Here is a 20061-nt window from a genome sequence, read left to right on the forward strand (position 1 = left end):
CTTAGCCCTGAGTTCATTAAAGAGACGTTGACATTTTTTTACCTCTCCTGCATAGCAGTCAACGCTGATCCCGCCCATACCCGAGCTTTCGAAACTCCCCTTCTGGCACAGCTCTCTTGAATACTGGTCGTAAGCAGAATCCCTTGCTCGTTTTTTCTCTCCTTAGTTTAGATGTGCTGAGGCCAAGTTATTTTGTTCCTATTGCTCCCCCAGTTTATCTCGGCTAACTGAGCACAGAACCTGCAATCTTCCTGGTCTCTATGACCCAATTCGACAACAGGCAGTGCATTTAGCAACAGCCATTGGGCAAGCCATGCTCTCTCTATTCGATCTAGTCAGCAAGCTGTGGATCGGCATTTAGTTGTGTCTCTGGATGGGAAAAGTTGAAAGAAAGACGGAACTTACATTTATGTAGCGCCTTTTGTGACCTCAAGATAGCTGAAAGCACTGAGGTGCAGTCATTACTGTTGCGTGAACAAAAGTGGCAGCCAATTGTCGCATAGTGAGATCTCACAAGCTGAAATTGAGATGAACATGTCAGGTGAGGAATTTTGGAAAGCACATCAAAGGAAGTTTCTTGTTTCTCCCTCAGTAACAGCACTGTGGGTGCACCTGCACCACAGGGACTGCAGCAGTTCAAGAAGGCAGCTCACCACCACCTTCTCGATGGCAATTAGCGATGGGCAATAAATGCTGGCCTAGCCAGCAACGCCCACATACCATGAATGAATAAAACAAAATGCCCATCTGAGCAAGAAAAAGTCCGCAGTTTAATGTTTCCTGTGAAGAGCAGCAACTGGTACAATGTGGCAATCCCTCAGTAATGGGTTGGTCTTAACCGAGATTAGGCAAACAGATTCTAGAACCATGCTTGAACTGTCAATTTTCTGGTTCAGAGCTAAGAGTACTACCAACTGACCCAAGCCTTTTTCTTTTACCCACTTTTCTAACCAGATGAATATTCTGAGGCATTTGCTAATGTGCCTTCAGTGAAAATAGTGCCATTGTTCTTAATATGTCATTGTATGCAAAGTACCTTTAACATAGAAAACACCTCAAGGTGCATCTCCAAATGGAAGGCAAGAATCACAAAAAGATAGCGTGCAGGTACAGCAAGTAATTATGAGGGCAAATGGAATGTTGGCTTTTATTGTAAGGGGGATAGGGTATAGAAGTTATGAAGCCTTGCTTTTTTTAATTTATTCACGGAATGTGGGCATCTCTGGTGAGGCCAGCATTATTGTCCATCCCTAATTGCCCTTGAGAAGGTGGTGGTGAGCTGCCTTGAACTGCTGCAGTCCATGTGGTGCAGGCACACCCACAGTGCTGTTAGGAAGTGAGTCCCAGGATTTTGACCCAGCAACAGTGAAGGAACGGGATATATTTCCCAGTCAGGATGGTGAGCGGCTTAGAGGGGAACTTTCAGGTGGTGGTGTTCCCATGTGCCTGCTGCCCTTGTCATTCTAGATGGTAGTGGTCGTGGGCTTGGAAGGTACTGTCTAAGGAGGCTTGGTGAATTCCTGCAATGCATCTTGTAGGTGGTACATACTGCTGCCACTGTGCGTCAGTGGTGGAGGGAGTGAATGTTTGTGGCTGGAGTGCCTATCAAGCAGCCTGCTTTGTCCCGGCTGGTGTCAAGCTTCTTGAATGTTGTTGGAGCTGCACTCATTCAGGCAAGTGGAGAGTATTCCATCACATTCCTGACTTGTGCCTTGTAGATGGTGGACAGGCTTTGGGGAGTCAGCTGAAGCTGTACAGGATGTTGGTGAGACCACACCTAGAGTACTCTTTTCAGTTTTGCTCTTCTTATTTAAGGAGGTGTGTACTTGCATTGGAGGGACTTCAGAGAAGGTTCACAAGACTGATTCCTTTGATGAAGGGATTGTCTTATGAAGAAAGATTGAGCAGGTTGTGTTTATACTCATTGGAGTTTAAAAGAATGAGAGGTGACCTGATTGAAACATAAGATTCTGAGGCACTAGGTGCTGAGAGGATGTTTCCCCTCCTGAGGGAATTTCGATCTAGAGGGCACAGGTTCAGAATATTGTCAGGGGAAAATACAGAGGTGGGAAGGAATTTCTTCTGCATGTTGTTAATCTTTGGAATTCTCTACCTGAGAGAGCTGTGGAGGCTGATTCATTGAATATATTCAAGACTGAGTTAGACAGATTTTTGATCTACAAGGGAGTCAAGGGTTATGGGGGGGCAGGCAGGGAAGTGGAGTTGAGGCCACGATAGATGAGCCATGATCTTATTGAATGGTGGAGCAAGCCCGAGGGGCCAGTTGCTCCTATTTCTTATATTCTTAAGTTAAGACCCTGTAAAATGCTTACTATACCCATCTGCTTCTTCAACTTGCTCCCCTCCTTTAAGACCCACTTTAAAACACATTGTTAACTAAGATTTTGGTCACCTCTCCTGAGGCCTTGTTTTTCGGCTCAACACCCATGTTCTTCATGTCTCTATGGAGCACCAGTGGACAGTTATCTGTGTTGAAGGCACGGTATAAATGTGAGTTGTTATTGTTGTTGAACGAGGTAGAAGACACGGCATGGGTGACTGTAGGCATAATCGAAGTGGGGGTTTTTAAGGAGGCTTTTGAAAGGCCAAGGGAAAAGGGAGTCTAAGAATAGAATTTGTGTGGACGGGGCCAAGAAAAAGATCTGCCCCTGACGGTGAAGCAGTGTTTGCGCAATGACATCATTTAAAGCAGCCTGCTGTTTGCAGATCCGAACAGGAGGAAATTACGGAAACTTATAATAACCTCAGAAACATCAAAGAGCCCTAATTTGCCGGAATCATATCTTTACCTAAAAATCCCATTTCTCTGGCTAGCAGACGAGTGATTTTTGGGACTCAGAAGGCTTATTCATTAAAATTGCCCAGACATTAGCATTGTAATAGCAAAGTGATTTTAAGGACATGGCCTGATTACATTGGAAGTTGCAGTAAAATTTAATTGGATTATATACCAGCTTACATCCTTTAGAAATGAATACAACTTGTTAAAAATTGCAACCTGATTTTACCCTGAAGCGAATTTGATCTTTGCCTTGCTGATAGCTCGTGTCACGGCTTGCGTCGTTTACTATCTGTACCTTTTCAATTCCCTGTCCTGAATGTAGTATTTGTTTGCATTAATGTCTCAAAGAAAACAAAAGTGCAGTTGAGAATTGCTTCACTTTGCTATTTTTTTTTGTTCTTTATTCAGTTAACTTTCATTTGCTACAGCAAACTGGCCTGAATATTATTTAATTTGCAAAATGGGCCTCAAATGAACCCTGCTATCGTGTGATGTTCTTTTTCATGTACAGTCTGCATGAAAGTTATAAATGCCTTTCACAGTTATCCTCTGTGCTGCTGTGTCTGAGTTGTAATTGCTGTACCTTGTGTTTCAAGTCATTATTCACTTTTATTGTTAACTTTGTATTGATAAAACGTGTGCAAGCTTCTGTGTTACATTAATTAAAATGGAGCTCTCATTGTAGCTGAGTTTCTATGTGTACAACCTAGAATGGAATGCCTTAGCCCAGGAAGATTGCACCTCCTTGCCCACCCCAGTTTGTTATGCAAGCTGGTCATGATGGTGGTAGAGGTGCTAGAATGGGCTTCAGTGTCCATGGTCTGCAAAGGGGAAAAGGCTTTCTCATGGCTTTCTGCTCAGACCCTTGCTGACTGGACCTGCCTTGCCTACAGATCTTCACTGTCTGTGTGAAGAATGGCCACTTAGTACGGTACACATGGATGGTACCCCAGGATCAGAGAGGAGACATCTGGAAGCTAGGAAATTTAAAAATGAAATGTATATAGAGAAATGGTAGGATCTCATAAATATCTTTGCGTGAAGCTGTCTTGGTTGTTCACAAGCACGGAGGTAGCAAGTGAGCTCTGGATTGCCTCACAAGTGGAGTTATTTATCATACTTCACCACTGTCCATCAAGCTTTCTGTTTAAACCGCATAAATATAAAGCAGTCATTTTTAAGCAAATCTGTTTTGCGGGCATCACAAGCTTGGCGATGTGAATAATAGCTCCATAGTCCCCAGGCGCTACTCTAGCATACATATTGCAATTGTTTATGGTTAATGACAAGACCTCTTGAATGGCGGTTGGACAGGTATTCTTGTCAGTCAGATAATATTACTGACATCAGCCTGCATATCAAAAGAATGAAATAGCTCATTTCAGGAGAGGTTGTTACTGCACTGGGTAGAGACTACGTACAAGCAGAATGAATGGCACAGAAGAAGGCCATTTGACCCAACATATCTATGCCAGCATTTGCTCCACATGAGCCTCTTCCCACCTTAATTCATCCCACTATATCAACACATCCCTCTATTCCTTTCTCCCTCATCTACTAATCTAGCTTCTCCTTAAATGCATCAATGCTATTCACTTGCTACCCTACATGGTAACAAGATCTGCATTCTAACCAATACTGAATTCCCTAATGGGTGTATTAGTGACCATCTTATATTTATGGTGCCTAGTTTTGGATTCCCCACCAAGTGGAACCATCTTGCCTTTCTTTACCCCGTTGAACACCTATCGGACTATTTCTCAACCTCTTTTCTGGAGAAAAAAGCCCCAGTCTGTTCAGTCCTTCCTGATAGTTATAACCTCTCAGTTCTGGTATCTTTCTTGGAAATCTTTTTCGCATCTTCTCCAGTACTTCTTTATCTTTTTTAGTATAGCACGATGATCAGAACTGTGCACAGAGCATGGTAAGCAGCTTCTGTTCCAGGAACGGGGTACCAGAAAATAAACTCTGCGCAAACATGCAGTCATGGAATTGAAGCCCTTGTTCTGCACTTTTTCTGATTTCCATTCCAGTCTTTTGCTGCACTTTACACGCAGATGTAGACTGTTTTAGTGACAGACTCAATCGTGACCTGATGAAATTATGTCCTTCGCCATTTTATGGACTGCCCCACTTGAAATGCCTGACAGGACACTTCACCAGTTGACAGTAACCATTTAAAATGCTGAAAATGCACTCTGCACCTCAAGAAGCTGCTAGGTATCACCAAAAGAACCTCTTGTGTAATGAAAAAACCCCACACCCTCCCTTATCCCCTGGTTTCTGTCCTCTACTGGATTTTGTGACTCTCATTAGGCTGTGGTTCCAGTGGCATTGGCACCCTTTGGCACCTTATTCAAATGACCATTCTATGGGGGCGAAACTCTACTTCCCTGGGGCGCAAGATACCTGTCAAACACCTGTCCGGTTATTTCTCAACCTTTTCTTTTCTAGAGAAAAGAGCCCCAGCCTGTTCAGTCTTTCCTGATAGTTATAACCGGTAGCATTTGACTGCCCATTTTACACTCCACCGGAATATCCATTCTGTTTACTTCAAGGGAGAGGAAAGTTGGTCAGGGTGTCACCGACCCATTTTACACCCCTGCTGTAATTAAATATCTCCACATAGAGGTTTAGACCAAGGCAGTGAGCCCTGGCAGAATATTTGACTATGGGAAACACCACACCTGAGTTCAACCTCAATCTCACCCAACATCCACACTTTCTAGCATGAGGTCACTGGATAGTGACTACAGGGCAGACAGACAGATTTTACTCCTATTTCCTAACCCGTATGCACTGAGAGGTTAATAGAAGCACTCCTACTGCTACCTGGCTCAGATATGTGAACATAGAAGGGACAGAGGATTGATCTGGAGGCATTTGTTCAATACTGCAGGCAGTTTATTTATCCACTAATGAGTGAGTCACCGTGTAGGTTAGCATCATCCAACACATTTTGAGACATGAACTTTTTACACAGTTCACTCATTAAAGATTTCCTAGGCAAATATTGCAGCAGCTAAAGAACTGGCACTTGTCTCAGAAGTTTTACCCCTCAGTATATTTCTTTGTTAGCATTGCCCCACTGTCAAGTCTGTACCCATGTCATTTCTAATAAAATGTGCCACAAGCTGATATTGAAATTGTTTTAAATACACTGGGAGGATACCAGGAACATGTTTCCACTTGTGGGAGAGACTAAAACTGGGGGACACAGTTTAATAATGAGGTCTACCGTCTTACATGGAGATGAGGAGCATTTTTTTTCTCTCAGAGATTTGTTAATATGTGGAATTCTCTTCTCCAGGAAGTGGTGAAGGCTAGGTCATTGAATTTATTCAAGGCAGAGTTAAACAGATTTTTGATGGGCAAGGGAAACAAAGGTTATGGGGGGCAGATGGCAAAGTGGAGTTGAGACCACAACCAGATCAGCCATGTTCTTATTGAATGAGCAGGCTTGAAGGGCTGAATGGCTCATTCCTGCTCTTAAGTCCTAAGTTCCTATGTACTGGATATAGAGCCTTAAAAGTTAACTGTCATTGAATATACTGTTGAAGAACGGCCTATGAAATTGGACAGGACAGAGTGTAAAACAAAACAAGCTCTTGTATGTAAAGCAGATGCAAGATAGTAAACGAGAGCAGAGGTGGACCAGTGGATTAATATTGGGTTTTCAATCAGCCTCCTAGCTTGAATCCTCTTACTACTGAAATGTCCTAAACCGGACAACCTTCAGCAAGTAACTCATTTTAAGAGGGTTGTAATGTACTCAACTGCTAAATATCATTTAACATTGCTGAAAGATTCAGTGTGAGAAGACCAACCCGACTCCCTCACCAAGCCTTCAGGAATTGCACTGCACTGCCCTAGGCTGATGAAAGAGAAACTGGCATTACCTCTAAGCTGGCCTTGTATTTTAGACTGACTAAAAAGGCGCTTGTCTCAACTGGAAGCCCACCTGCAGGACAGGCATATCAGACTGGCGCTGAAAGTGTGTGGCCCTTTTCCTGAATCCTGTTGTAGATGACATTGGGCCCTTTTAAGTTGCACCTTCTTTTTGATGTCAAACCGAGAAGTTTCGCTCAGGTTGAACTTTTCTTTGCAGGTTAAGCCCTAAACATTTTGGAATGTCAGAATGCAATAGTTGTACATTGATTAAAATAAACAGACCAGTAATTCTTGCAAGATAAGTTTTTTTAAAAATAATCAATTTCATCGGAGCGCTGGTTTAACTTGTTCAATAAAATAAAGTCTGTCAGAATCTTTTTTAAAAACCCTTCACAATATGAACAATTAAACAATCAGCACTATTGTTTGGAAGTAAAGTAAATGGTTACAGGCTATTAATACAGCCAATGGTAATGTAGTATTGCTTTTCCCACCCTCCTTATTAAGCAAGAATACTTAATGTGTTTGGTAAACATTTCCTTTAAACTCAGCGTAGGAAGTGTCTTTGGAGTATTTCAGTCTGTAGAATCAATCACTTGGTTTTTGTGTGAACACTCCTATAAATCTGGAGTGAGGTATTTTTTCAATTCCATTTCCAAGTCCTTCAGCCATCTTAAGCTGCCTTGTTCACCCCGTGCGCTTCATGTTTGTATGTTCAACCCGACTGTGAGAAACCCAGGCGTTCGTGCATTTTATCATCAAGCACAGTGTTGGATGTTGCGTCCGTCAGGGCTCGCTCGCATTTCTTCACAATTCCTCTCCGCTCTTTCTTTTCAGGCATTTTCTCTTCAAAACCGGAACAGGCACGACGCCGTTATTCAGCACAGCCTCGCCTGGTTACACCATGGCCTCAAGTGCCGTCTATTCACCGCCTCCACGCCCACTGCCTAGGAACACTCTTTCCAGAAGTGCTTTTAAGTTCAAGAAATCATCCAAGTACTGCAGTTGGAAGTGCACAGCCCTTTGTGCAATCGGCGTGTCAGTCATACTGGCAGTACTGCTGTCTTATTTCATAGGTAGGTGCTTAGCCACACATCATTACCTCGGTTGTGTTTTTCTATTTTCTCTGTAGGAAGCACGCATGATTTCGGAATGATTTATGGCGTTATTTATATCTAAAGGTCACTGTAATATTGGAGAAGTTGTTGCTGTGTTTTCAAAAGGTTTGACAGCAGCGACCTGATGGAAGCCTGTTCCCCTTCGGAGAGAGCATTCTCTGCTGCTACTTCGTTTTGATGGGTTGCCTCGTGAGCTTTGCTGATATTTGAAGATTTTTTAGTGCATGACCCAGTCACTTACTGAGTTGATGAATGTATATCAGCTCAGATCGAAAAGGCAAGAAAAAGTTATCTTTGGAAACAAAAAGAGTCCCAGTGTAGTTTGCCATTAGATTCTGGAACGAACCAGGGTTTCAGTCTCCCTCTCTCGGTCTCTCAGAAGAATTTGGAATTTCACATCAAAATAAATTCAGGCTGCAGTACAAATCCCAAAGAGAATACAAAATAAATAAATCATGGACAGATCAAAATGTATTTATTGTTTCTATTGTTATATGTTTTTAAAGAAAATACCATTCGGAATGGAAATGATGGATATATACTTGCACTTCTAACCCTATCCATTGCGTAACTATGTGCATTTTATAAGGATAATACAGTTCTTCCTTTACAACTCCAGCAGCAAGCTAGCAACAATTGGCCTCCCTGCCTCTAACTAGGGTTCAGTAAAACAACTCGAGGTTCTTGCTCCTGGTTGCTGGCCAATGGTGTATGTTCGTGTGCAGGCAGCCAATGGAGAACACAGCAGGCTTAATTAATGATGTCCACAGATGCATGTCTTCCTATTACTTACTGCCCAACTTCACACATGCAAATGGCCACTTGGGTGAGGCACCAGAGAGCAGCTGGTTCCGGTGGATCTCAATCCAGGATTAGTCAGCTTTTTCAGAAGAGAGGAACAGGTATTTGAGGAGAAATGTTTACTTATTTCTTTTCAAACTCCTGCAATATTCGCACGTTATATTCTAGCCTCACTTCCACCTCCCCTCCCATTTAAGAGGTCACATTCAATTCCAATTGATTAGTATGACCTGAATGCAATGTCTCAGGACACAGATTCCCAGATTTAGTTCCCTTGCAAGATGTTGTTAAAGTGGAAGGTATCCCCAGAAACCCATGACTAAAGCTGACAGCCTGCCAGCCCGAGTGTGAAATAAAAACCCGTCAACATGTGAAATAGAAACATCAGTTTTTGTTTATCGTCACAAGCACAGCCCTGCTGCCCAGTGGAAGGAGACATTTTGTTAGTCAATACCATGTTTTTTGTTATTCTTTCGCGGGATGTGGGCATCGCTGGCTGGGCCAGCACTTATTGCCTCTCCTTAATTGCCCTTGAGAAGGTGGCGGTGAGCTGCCGCCTTGAACTGCTGCAGTCCATGAGGTGTTAGAGAGGGAATTCCAGGGTTTTGACCCAGTGGCAGTGAAGGAACAGCGGTTTCCATGATGTTGTGATTTAGCTAACATTGTGAAACCAGCTTTGGTCAAACAAGTTTGTGTAAAGAACATAAAGGATCAACAAAATATGAATTTTCATTTATTTAACAGCAGAAAAATACTTCTAAAGCATAGTTGCTGTTATCCGGACAAACAGAGCTGAGATAAGTGACCAATTCAACCCCTTTTGCCGATTTGTTTTGAGGGATGAATGTTGGCTGGGGCATTGGCAGGTCTCCCCTGCACCAAATTATGCTCTAGGACTTTTTACATCCGCTGAAAGCCTTGATTTCAATTTTCATATTTATGCTTGCTGATCTGTGCACTATTTATGTCAATGTTCACATTTGTAGAGATCTGGCATAAGCGATTTGAATACTTGGGTATAGCGTTTTTAAGTGGGGTACAATAGCTGCCCTAAGATCGCCAAAGAGTGGCAGACACTGCTTTCCATTGGTGAATACATTTTGCAGCTGGTCACAGTTCATTCGAGGCCATGGAATTCTCATCCATAGTAACAAATATGCGTTCTCACCAAGGTCCCACCACTCCCAAGCGCTGTGCAGTATCCTTCCCCATTTGTTTTTGCTGGTACTAACACTCCTAATCAAAGGTCAGAGGCCATGATGTAACACAACTGAAAACAAATGAGTCCTGATCCCAGCGCTGAACTGTAAACGAAAGCCCTGGCAGTTTTAAGACCCACAGAATATGACCGACTCAGATCCCACAGGGCTTCTCTCTGAGAGACAAACGCTTTGCTTTATAGAGGGCCGATAACGGTGGAACTACTACAGGCCAGGAAATTCCTCAGAGTTAAGGTAACTTCACTGCCGTAACTTGACTAGAAGCGTGGAACATTCACCACACGTCTGGGAAAGTTACAGTGACAGAGTGGGAGCTGGCCCAAGGATACCCCCAGCCCATGTGGTCTGCTCTCATTGGCACCTTTTTCAGTGGTCACACACTCCTGTTATTTGCCAAAGTTTGAGCTAGATTTTACCTTTGGAATGCTTGCACTAAATAGAATAGAGTTAGAATAAAGTTCCGTTATCTTGGTGGCTTTGATACTTTAAATTCTCTCTACCAGAGGCCTCGTATATCTGTCAAACCTGGGATCTTAATAGGTCTTTAATGATATGTGGTGCTGTCTAAATCCTCTCACTTCTAGACGTCTAATATATTCTTTGAGATGGGTAGGGATCCAAACATTCTTGTCGACTTTATTGGACCTGCTCTTCAATGAGCCTCGATGCTTGGGAGAAGAGGTGACCCTTAAGGGACTCCGGATATTGAATTCCTCATTTCTCCTCTCAACAACAGCAGCAACACATTGACACCAATAACTGTACAGGTTTTGCTTTCTACTAGTTGAGTGGATTTTATATCTTTTCAATTTTATTTTGAAGTAATATTTATATATACGGATATTTCAGGAAACCTTTTTTTTTACAAGTAAAGGAAAAATCGTGCATTCATACAGCATCTTATGCATGCTTAGTCAGAAAAATACTTGTGGCATGCAGTTACTGTTGCTCTGTTGGCTAACATCTGTGCAAAGCAAGATCCCATGAACAGTAATGAGTTGTGACCAGCTAATCTGTTTTGATGGATAATAAATGTTTGGCAGGGTACCATCCTTACTCTTAAAATGATGACACAGGGTGGAATTTAACCCCACCCCCACCCAGAAAGGAGCTATCAGGTGGGGGGGGAAGTGGATAAAATTGTGTACCATTGTAGTAGTGCTGTGCTCGTTGCCTACTCACCTCCATGGTGTTGCACAGGCCACATGGCAAGGATGCTCGGCCTTATTGCGGTCTGGGGTTCTCTTTTGGTTGGGCCCTCTGCAGGTTCACCCCCGTCATTACTCCCCATCTCCTTGTGTTCCGCACTCTGCCCTCCTGAACTTGATCCTCCAACCCCTTGATGGGGCCTGCCAGATTGGCCTTGGCAAAACCCGCCCTCTCCTTCTAATTTGGCTCCAAGGCTCCTCAGCACTGGAGATGGCCTGTCTCCCAAGCAGTGCCCACCAATCCCAGTGGGGTTGCTACCACAAGAGAACGGCCAGCCATTTGATTGTCTGGCACCTCACAGAGGCAGGCTTCCTCCCAGTTGGGGGCAGAAGTCCCGCCCTAAGCCAATTAACAGCCAACGGGCATAAAATTGGCTCGGGTCAACTCAGCCAAGTGGAGGCGGGCTCACCCCTGACTTTTAAGCTTCGGGGGGGGAGCGGGGCCACCACTTCTGGATAAAATCCAGCCCGTGGAATCTTTTATATGCACCTGAAGAGGGCTGATTGGGCCACAGTTTAACCTCTCATCCCAATCTTCCAACAGTGCAGCACACAGGTCAGTATTGCACTGATCTTGGTTATGCACTCAATTCCTGGAATGAACCTTGAACATATGACTCCAAGGTAACAGTGCTGCCGCTGAGTCAAGCTGGCACTTATATATATCGCGAGAGAAGTTCATTTGAATTTGAAAATAAACACTTTGTTGCCAAGCAAAATAATAATGTTGCTGGAGCTCGGCACAAGCCTCGTTGTTTGTGCTGAAGTAGTTTGTGGTGTGCAGTCGCGCCCCAGTGACTCGTGTTCCTACTGAAAGGCATCAGGAATTGGTGTGTTATATTTATAGTAAAATGCCTCCCTGCATCTGGTCAGTTTGAGCAATGCAGCTGAAAGAGGCTGAAATGGGCACTCATTAACTATGTGTCTCAATTCCGTCGCCTGCTGCTTTTAGACATATTTAGGTAACATCATGCTGCCGAAGTAGTGGTTTATTTCCTCTGCGTGTGATGTCGGTTCGGTAAAATATTATCAGGGTCACAGGCAGCTTCAGTTGCAATTTCTGTCGAGGTAGGACAGAATTAAACAGAATGAAGCCCTAATATTGAACAGCTGACACGTATCTTCCCTTGACCATAGTAGGCCAGCTGCAATACAGTGGTGAACTGCTTCTTTAGGACAGGGCACCAGATTCAGCATTTGTTCAGTGACCAGTTTCCCTCAGATTGATGTAGAAATTGTTGAATAGCAATGCTAGGACATATCTTATATACGGGGAAATTAGTTGCCTGTTGGAATAATTTCTTCAAGATATTCTGTGTGCCCAGTGACCACTGGGGTTATTTTTGTACTGTTACCTAGTTAACTTAGAACTTAGTTAAGCAAGTTTAGTCAATGTTGGTAAAACAAAATGCTCAGCAACAAAGCTCAATTGTTCAAAGGGTTAATACCGCAAAAGAAAGTTAGCACTTACAATCCTGCTGCAGGCCCCATAAGGAAACCTCAGCCTTCCTCTGCCTCCCCACTGCCCCTCAGTCCCCACCCACCCCCATCATAATCCCCCTCACCACTGAACTGAAAGCCAGGACCCTTTCTTTGGCCGCAGCCTACTGCCAACCCAAATTCCCGCTCCTTCACGCCGGCTAGGCTGTGATCCCAGCTGGGTTTGGTCAGGTGCATGAGCCTGAGTGTTTAACTGAGGCTAGGGAGACAAATCTCTCGCAATGTCAGAGGATTCATATTTTGTAACGGTGCCAAGGAGCTGCAGTACTGACGGGATAACAGAAAAAGTGATGCTGATTTGAATGCACACCACTGGCTCTGGGCCAGCTCCCCTTGGTGTTTGTGCTCCCCTCTCTTCAGAAGGCATGTGTTCCATTGGAACGTGATCAAAAGAATTCATAACACAGGTTTAACACCTAGAAACCACTTTGTGTGTGATCTTGCTAAAATCCTCCTCCTACTCCCAGGAGTGCTTCTGTTTCACCCTGAGATTTCTTTAACGTTACACTTGGAGTTTAGTCTTCCTACAACACAGTTGTTGTCTTTGTCTCACCTCTTCCCCACTCCCCTTGCCAACCCCCATCCCTCCAACCACACCCCATGCTTTGGGATGGTTCCAAAGTAGTCAGATGTTCTCTAGTACCAAAGTGGCAATGTGCAAACCCTAGACATTGAATGTTGAAGGGTAAGGTTGACAGTAGTGGGGGCGAGGAACGTCTAATATTACCACTTGTTTGGGTTTAGACCAGAAGTTCAGAAAATTTCCAGAAGGTAACTCGAGGAAGAAAGTCTAATGTTTTGAATATAAATCCACACCTATTTCTCTGTCTCAGGATGTGATGGCATTTATTATTATTGGTTATGAATATTCTTTGATATGTTTTATAAGCAATAACAGAAAAAGAAGAGCTCAGGCCGCAAACCGGCCCCTCCTTTTATTATGCTCCACCTCAGAAGAGAAGAGGGCAGGTGCCCACCTAACTGGGGGGTGTGGGTGAGCGCTTCCAGTGAGCTCCCTGAAGGCAAACAGCTGCTCCAGGAAGCTGCAGACCTCCACAGATAAGGAAACGACAAAAATGCTGCAAAATATGCTCATGCAGCACAATCAAGCGCCTGAAAGCATACCTCACAAAAAAAAACAGTCCCAGATATCTCCTTTTATTTTATTTCCCGGTAGAGATTTCATCCCGCCCTGGATTGAAGTTTGAGCAAAAATATGAATGCCGCCTGGAAGATTGATCCGTCCGCCAACCATAAATGTGGACGGGCCATGTAAAATCACTTAATTGCACCATTAATGGGCTTAATTGCCCACTTAACTGTCGGTGGGCGTGCTTCCAACTGCCGCATGTGCCCACCGAGCGAAATATCACATGAGTGTGCGATGATGTTGGAGTGCTCGTCCAACGTCATCGCACACTATTTCACGTCTGTTTGGGTCATATGCGTGTACGCCCACGGGGCATAAAATTCTGGCCTTAGATCCCTCTGCACCTCGGAATTCTGCTGTTGTCTCCGTTTAAGTAATACTATACTTTTTCATTCTTCCTGCCAAAGTGAACAACTTCACATTTTCCCATATTATACTCCATCTGCCAGATTATTCCCCACTCACTCAATTTATCTATATCCATCTGCAAGGCTGAGTGAGTGGGCAAAGATCTGGCAAATGGAGTTTAAAGTTGTTCACTTTAGCAGGAAGAATGAAAAAGCAGAGTATTACTTAAATGGAGAACGGCTGCATAACTCTGAGGTGCAGAGGGACCTAGGTGTTCCAGTACATGAGTCACAAAAAGTTAGTATGCAGGTACAGCAAGTAATTAAGAAGGCTAATGGAATGCTATCCTTTATTACGAAAGGAGTTGAACATAAAAGTAAGGATGTTATGCTTCAGTTATACAGGGCTTTGGTGAGACTGCATCTAGAATACTGTGTGCAGTTTTGGTCTCCTTATTTAGGGAAGAATGTAAACATATTGGAGGTGGTTCAGAGGAGGTTTGCTAGATTGATACCTGGAATAAGTGGGTTGTCTTATGAGGAAAGGTTAGACAGACTGGACATGTTTCCACTGGAGTTTAGAAGAGTGAGGGGTGACTTGATTGAAGTATACAAGATCCTGAATGGTCTTGACAAGGTGGATATTGAAAGGATGTTTCCTCTGGTGGGTGGTTCCAGAACTAGGGGGCACTGTTTTAAAATTAGGGGTCGCAATTTTAGGACAGAGATGAGGAGAAATGTTACCTCTCAAGGGTTGTGCGACTTTGGAACGCTCTGTCTCCGAAGGCGGCAGAGATGTGGGGGGGATCACTGCATGTTTTTAAGGGGAAGGTAGATAGATCCTTGTTAGGCAAGGCGATCAAAGGTTAACGGGGGTAGATGAGAATGTGGAATTTGAAACTCAAGCGGATCAGCCATGATCTTATTGAATGGCAGAGCAGGCTCAAGGGGCCAAATGGTGTACACCTGTTCCTATTTCTTATGTTTCTTTATGACTTATTCAGAAATTCTATCCTACCGATCTTTGTGCCGTCTGCAAATTTAGCTATTATGCCTTCATTGATATAAATTATAAAAAGTTGAGGCCCCAACACAGACCCCAGCTGGACTCCACTCACCACATCCTGCCAATCAGACCAAGACCCATTTATGCATGTTCTCTGTTTTCTACCAGCCAACCAATCTTCTGTTCAGGCTAGTATGCTACCCCCTACACTATGAGCTTTTATTTTCTGCAGTAACCTTTGATGTGGCAACTTATCAAATGCTTTCTGGGAATCAGAATACAGAACATCTACAGCCTCCCCTGTAACCACTGCACATGTTACTCCTTCAAAGAACTCTGATAAATTGGTTATAACATGATTTCCCTTTTGTAAAGCTGTGCTAACTCTTCCTGATTACCTTGAGCTTTTCAAAGTGCCCAGCTATAACCTCTTTAATAATTGACCCTAACACCTTCTCCATGACAGACATCAAGCTAACTGGCCTATTGTTTCCTGTTTTCTGCCTTCCCTCCCTTCTTGAATAGAGGGGTCATATTTGCTACTTTCCAGTCTGATGGAACCTTTCCAAATTCTAGGGAATTTTGGAAAATTAACACCAAAGCATCCACTACCTCATTAGCCACTTCTTTAAGACCCTAGGATGAAGTCCATCTGAACCCAGAGACCTGTCAGCCCGCAGCTCCATCAGTCTGCTCAGTGCTGCCTTCCTAGTGATTGTAATTTCACCAGGTTCATCTCTGCCCTCCACCTCTTGATTTACAGTTATTTCTGGAATGTTTTTCGTATCCTCTAGAGTGAAGACAGAAGCAAAATCTTCTTTGAAATAGTGCCACGGGATATTTTACGTTCACCTGAGCGGGCAGACAAGGCCCCAGTTTCAGTGTCGTCCAAAAGACAGCATCTCTGACAGTGCATCACTTTCTCAGTATTAAAATGTGAGCCTAAATAATGTGCTCAAATCTCTTGAGTAGGACTCAAACACACCGATCCAAATCAGAGGTGTGAGTGCTACCACTGAGCACCTAATTGGAGTGGGAAGTGTTACGATCCCCGTAGAGACCAATAACTTTTAAAAAGAAATTCAAACTTGCAGTTGCTTCGATCCGGTTAGGGACCAATAACTTATGCTGTATAAGTAGATGAAATTTGAAATTTCAGTTGCTTACTAGGAGAATAAAGCCGCAAGATTCCATGGTTTCGAACCAACAGAAGAAATTTTACTATACAAGAGTCAGCACTATCTCTCTTATACTCTAACATACAGAATTTTCAAGCAAACCGTGGTGTGATCAAACTGTGCATTAAGTAGCAAACATGACCAAAGCAGATCCCACGAATTTTCTCAGCAACCCACCGTCAATAATCACTGTGAGTCACAAATTTCTTTGAAACTCTGAAATAAAAGCAGAAAGTGCTGGATAAACTCAGCAGGTCTGACAACATCTGTGGAGAGAGAAAAAGAGTTAACACGTTGAGTCCAATGTGACTCTTCTTTGGAGTCATATTAGACTTGAAACATTAACTCTGTTTCTCTCACCACAGATACTGCCAGACCTGCTGAAGCTTTCCAGCACTCTCTTTTTATTTCAGAGTTTCAGCATCTGCCACGTTTTACTTTTATTTTAGTCTTTAAACTCTGCCTTCCTCACAAGATATTTCAGCTCTTCTCATTCAAAGAGCTGGCCTGAGCCCCACCTGAAAGCAGTTCAACTCCAACCGAGTTCCACGGCTATAATCCTCACCAAAAGACACACTGTTCCAGATCTCTCTCAGATCATCTTCCAGATCCAGCTTTCTTCTTTTTCAGCTGAGTTGACCTACTTCTGAGACTGTGTCCCACTGTGTTGGCCAGGATACAACATCCAGCGTCACATGGTCCCAGCTCCTCAGCTACATTGCTGCCAGCAACTGCTCTCCATATAGCAGACAACTGCACTTAGGTTTCACTGAGCTGGCACTGCCCCAGGGCTTCTCTGAGCCCCAACTCATCAGCAGCATGGAGTTATCAACTGCTCCTGGGCTTTCCTCAGCCCCAGATCCCCAGGGGCTTCTCTGAGCCCCAGCTGCATGGAGCTAGTGACCTTCAGCCACCTTTTCAGGTCCTGACCAGTCTTGTCATGGGGGGGCTCCTTTTTCACGCTTCATTCCAATCCCGTGGTCATTGTTTCATGCCACAGCCCCACACAGGCACACTGCCCAATCCCGGCAGCTGTCAACAGAATGCCTGTCTCCCTGCTGTGCTCTGCGCTTGCATTGGAACTTACGGGCATGTCGAGAATTGTAGCCTTCAGCCTCTACCAGAAAACCCACAGAAAATCCAACAACAGGTTTCCTCATGCAGTCAGTAGCTGAAAGAATGACATGTCAAGTAACTAGGGAAAGAGTAGGGCCAATTAGGGACCATAGAGGTAATCTGTGTGTGGACCCGGAAGACGTGGGTACAGTCCTCAATGAGTACTTTGCGCCGGTCTTCATAATGGAAAAGGACGATGCAGGTATAGACATCAGGGTGGAGGACTGTGAAATATTAGAGGAAATTAACATAGAGAGGGTACTAGCGGGTTTAGTGGCCTTAAAAGTGCATAAATCCGAAGGCCCAGGTGAGATGTATCCAAGGCTGTTGAGAGAGACAAGGGAAGAGATGATATCAGGGGCTCTGGCAGGAAATTTCAAATCCCCTCTGGCCACAGGTGAGGTGCCAGAGGACTGGAGGACTGCTAATGTTGTCCCATTATTAAAAAAGTGGGGAAGGGATAGATCAGGAAATTACAGGTCAGTCGGTCTAACCTCGGTGGTGGGGAAGTTCCTAGAAATAATTCTGAGGGACAGAATATATCTGCACTTGGAGAAACACAGATTAATCAGGGATAGTCAGCATGGATTTGTTAAGGCAAGGTCATGTTTGACAAATTTGATCGAATTTTTTGAGGAGGTAGTCAGGAGCGTTGATGAGGGTAAGGTAAGGCATTTGATGTGCTGTACATAGACTTTAGCAAGACTTTTGATAAGATCCCTAATGGCGGACTGGCCAAGAAAGTAAGAGCCCATGGGATCCAAGGCAAAGTGGCACGTTGTATCCAAAATTGGCTGAGGGGCAGGAAACAGAAGGTGATGGTAGAGGGATGTTTCTGTGACTGGAAGTCTGTTTCCAGTGGAGTTCCACAGGGCTCAGTCCTGGGTCCCTTGCTGTTTGTGGTGTACAAAAATGATTTGGACTTAAATGTAGGGGGTATGATCAAGAAGTTTGTGGATGACACAAAAATTGGAAGGGTGGTAAATAGTGAGGAGGATAGCCGTAAACTGCAGGAGGATATCAATGGACTGGTCAGGTGGGCAGAGCAGCAGCAAATGGAATTCAACCTGGAAAAGTGTGTGGTAATGCACTTGGGGAGGGCAAACAAAACAAGGGATTACGCTATTGTTGGTAGGACCCAGGAAATTACTGAAGATCAGGGAGACCTTGGTGTGCATACCCACAGATCCCCAAGGGTAGCAGGACAGGCAGAAGATAAGGTGGTTAAGAAGGCATATGGGTGACTTGACTATTAGCTGAGGCATAGAATACAAGAGCAGGGAGGTCATGTTGGAATTATATAAAACACTGGTTAGGCTACAGCTGGAGTACCATGTACAGTTCTGGTCACCACATTACAGGAAGGATGTGATTGCACTGGAGAGGATGTCGAGGAGATTTATCAGAATGCTGTCAGGGCTGGAGGGTCTGAGCTATGAGGAAAGATTGGACAGGCTGGGGTTGTTTTCCTTGGATCAGCGAAGGTTGAAAGGGGACTTGATAGAGGTGTACAAGATCATGAGGGGCATAGATAGGGTGGACAGGAAGGTAATTTTCCCATTAGTAGAGGGATTGATAACCAGGGGGCATAGACTTAAGGTAAGAGGTAGAAGGCCAGGAGGGAAGTTGAGGAGAATTTTTTTTCACCCAGAGGGTGATGGGAGTCTGGATCCAACTGCCTGAAAGGGTGGTTGAGTCAGAAACTCTTGTAACATTTAACAAGTACTTAGATATTTACTTGCATTGCCCTAGCCCCCAGGGCTGTGGGCCAAGCGCTGGAAAATGGGCTTAGTGTAGTCAGATCTTTTTTGACTGGCGCAGACACGATGGGCCAAACGGCCTCCTCGTGTGCTGTAAACGTCTAAGTCTAACAGAAGAGCCCCCGCTTCTTATTTTTAGCACAACCAAAAAAACACACTTCATAAGTATACTTTACACTGTCCTTCACTAGACATTCAGTTTCCCAGAATCAATCCAAAGTGATTCTTAGCTCCTGAAAGTTTATTCCCATTTTTTCCTTGTCTCAGCCTGGTAACTTGCAATCTTAGAACTGCCGTTCACAGTAAATTTTATTTTCCCAGAAACCCCCCTTGAGCCCAAACTAAGCAATGCTTCTAGCCTTGTTTTAACTCCCCATGATTTGATCGTTTTTACCCAGGCGCAAGCTCCCACCTACATTCCTGTGTGGCAAAACAAATTTTTCTAGCTGCTCCCTCTCTTCTGAATCCAGGCAGACTCAAAAACAGTGTGTGTGATATATAGTGATATTCTTGGCAAGCCTTTAACCTGATATTTACAATGGTTTCCTCTGCATCCTTCCCCTTAGCAATGTGAATGACATGGGTCTTGTATCTAGGTAGAAATGCAAATGAGCTATCCTTGAGAGCCCAATTCTCTTTCATCTAGGAATTAAATGAGAACTTGAAAGCACAACTATTTACAACCCACCATTCTCAACACTTTTCTGGGACTTTGGAGACTCACCATCTCTACCGTTAACAGACATGCTGCTGCCATTGTCTCCAAGGATAAATGTGTTGCATCATCTTCCCAGTAAAACAAGCTAAGCCTTCCTTTGATCTCTAAGAATCAAACCACCCAGGCTTACTATCAGGTAGACTGCAAAACAGGGCACATGACCCTCTTTCAATTTACCCAAAACTTAAAGATAGAGCCCCAAAACATTATAATCTTCCAAATCTCATAACTGTAACAGAAACTTT

General features: G+C 43.9%; 1 protein-coding gene across 4 annotated transcripts in view; it reads left to right on the forward strand.

Moving 5' to 3' along the window:
* tenm3 (teneurin transmembrane protein 3) overlaps positions 1 to 20061 on the forward strand; it is a 1130593-nt gene that overhangs the window by 893575 nt on the left and 216957 nt on the right. For all 4 annotated transcript variants that reach the window (XM_078561809.1, XM_078561821.1, XM_078561828.1 and 1 more), the window contains one exon: positions 7532 to 7770. In XM_078561809.1, the coding sequence (XP_078417935.1) occupies positions 7532 to 7770 (239 nt within the window). The remainder of the gene's footprint in view (positions 1 to 7531; positions 7771 to 20061) is intronic.

The sequence above is a fragment of the Cetorhinus maximus genome, chromosome 2 (assembly GCF_964194155.1).
Source record: "Cetorhinus maximus chromosome 2, sCetMax3.hap1.1, whole genome shotgun sequence".
Taxonomy (NCBI): domain Eukaryota; kingdom Metazoa; phylum Chordata; class Chondrichthyes; order Lamniformes; family Cetorhinidae; genus Cetorhinus; species Cetorhinus maximus.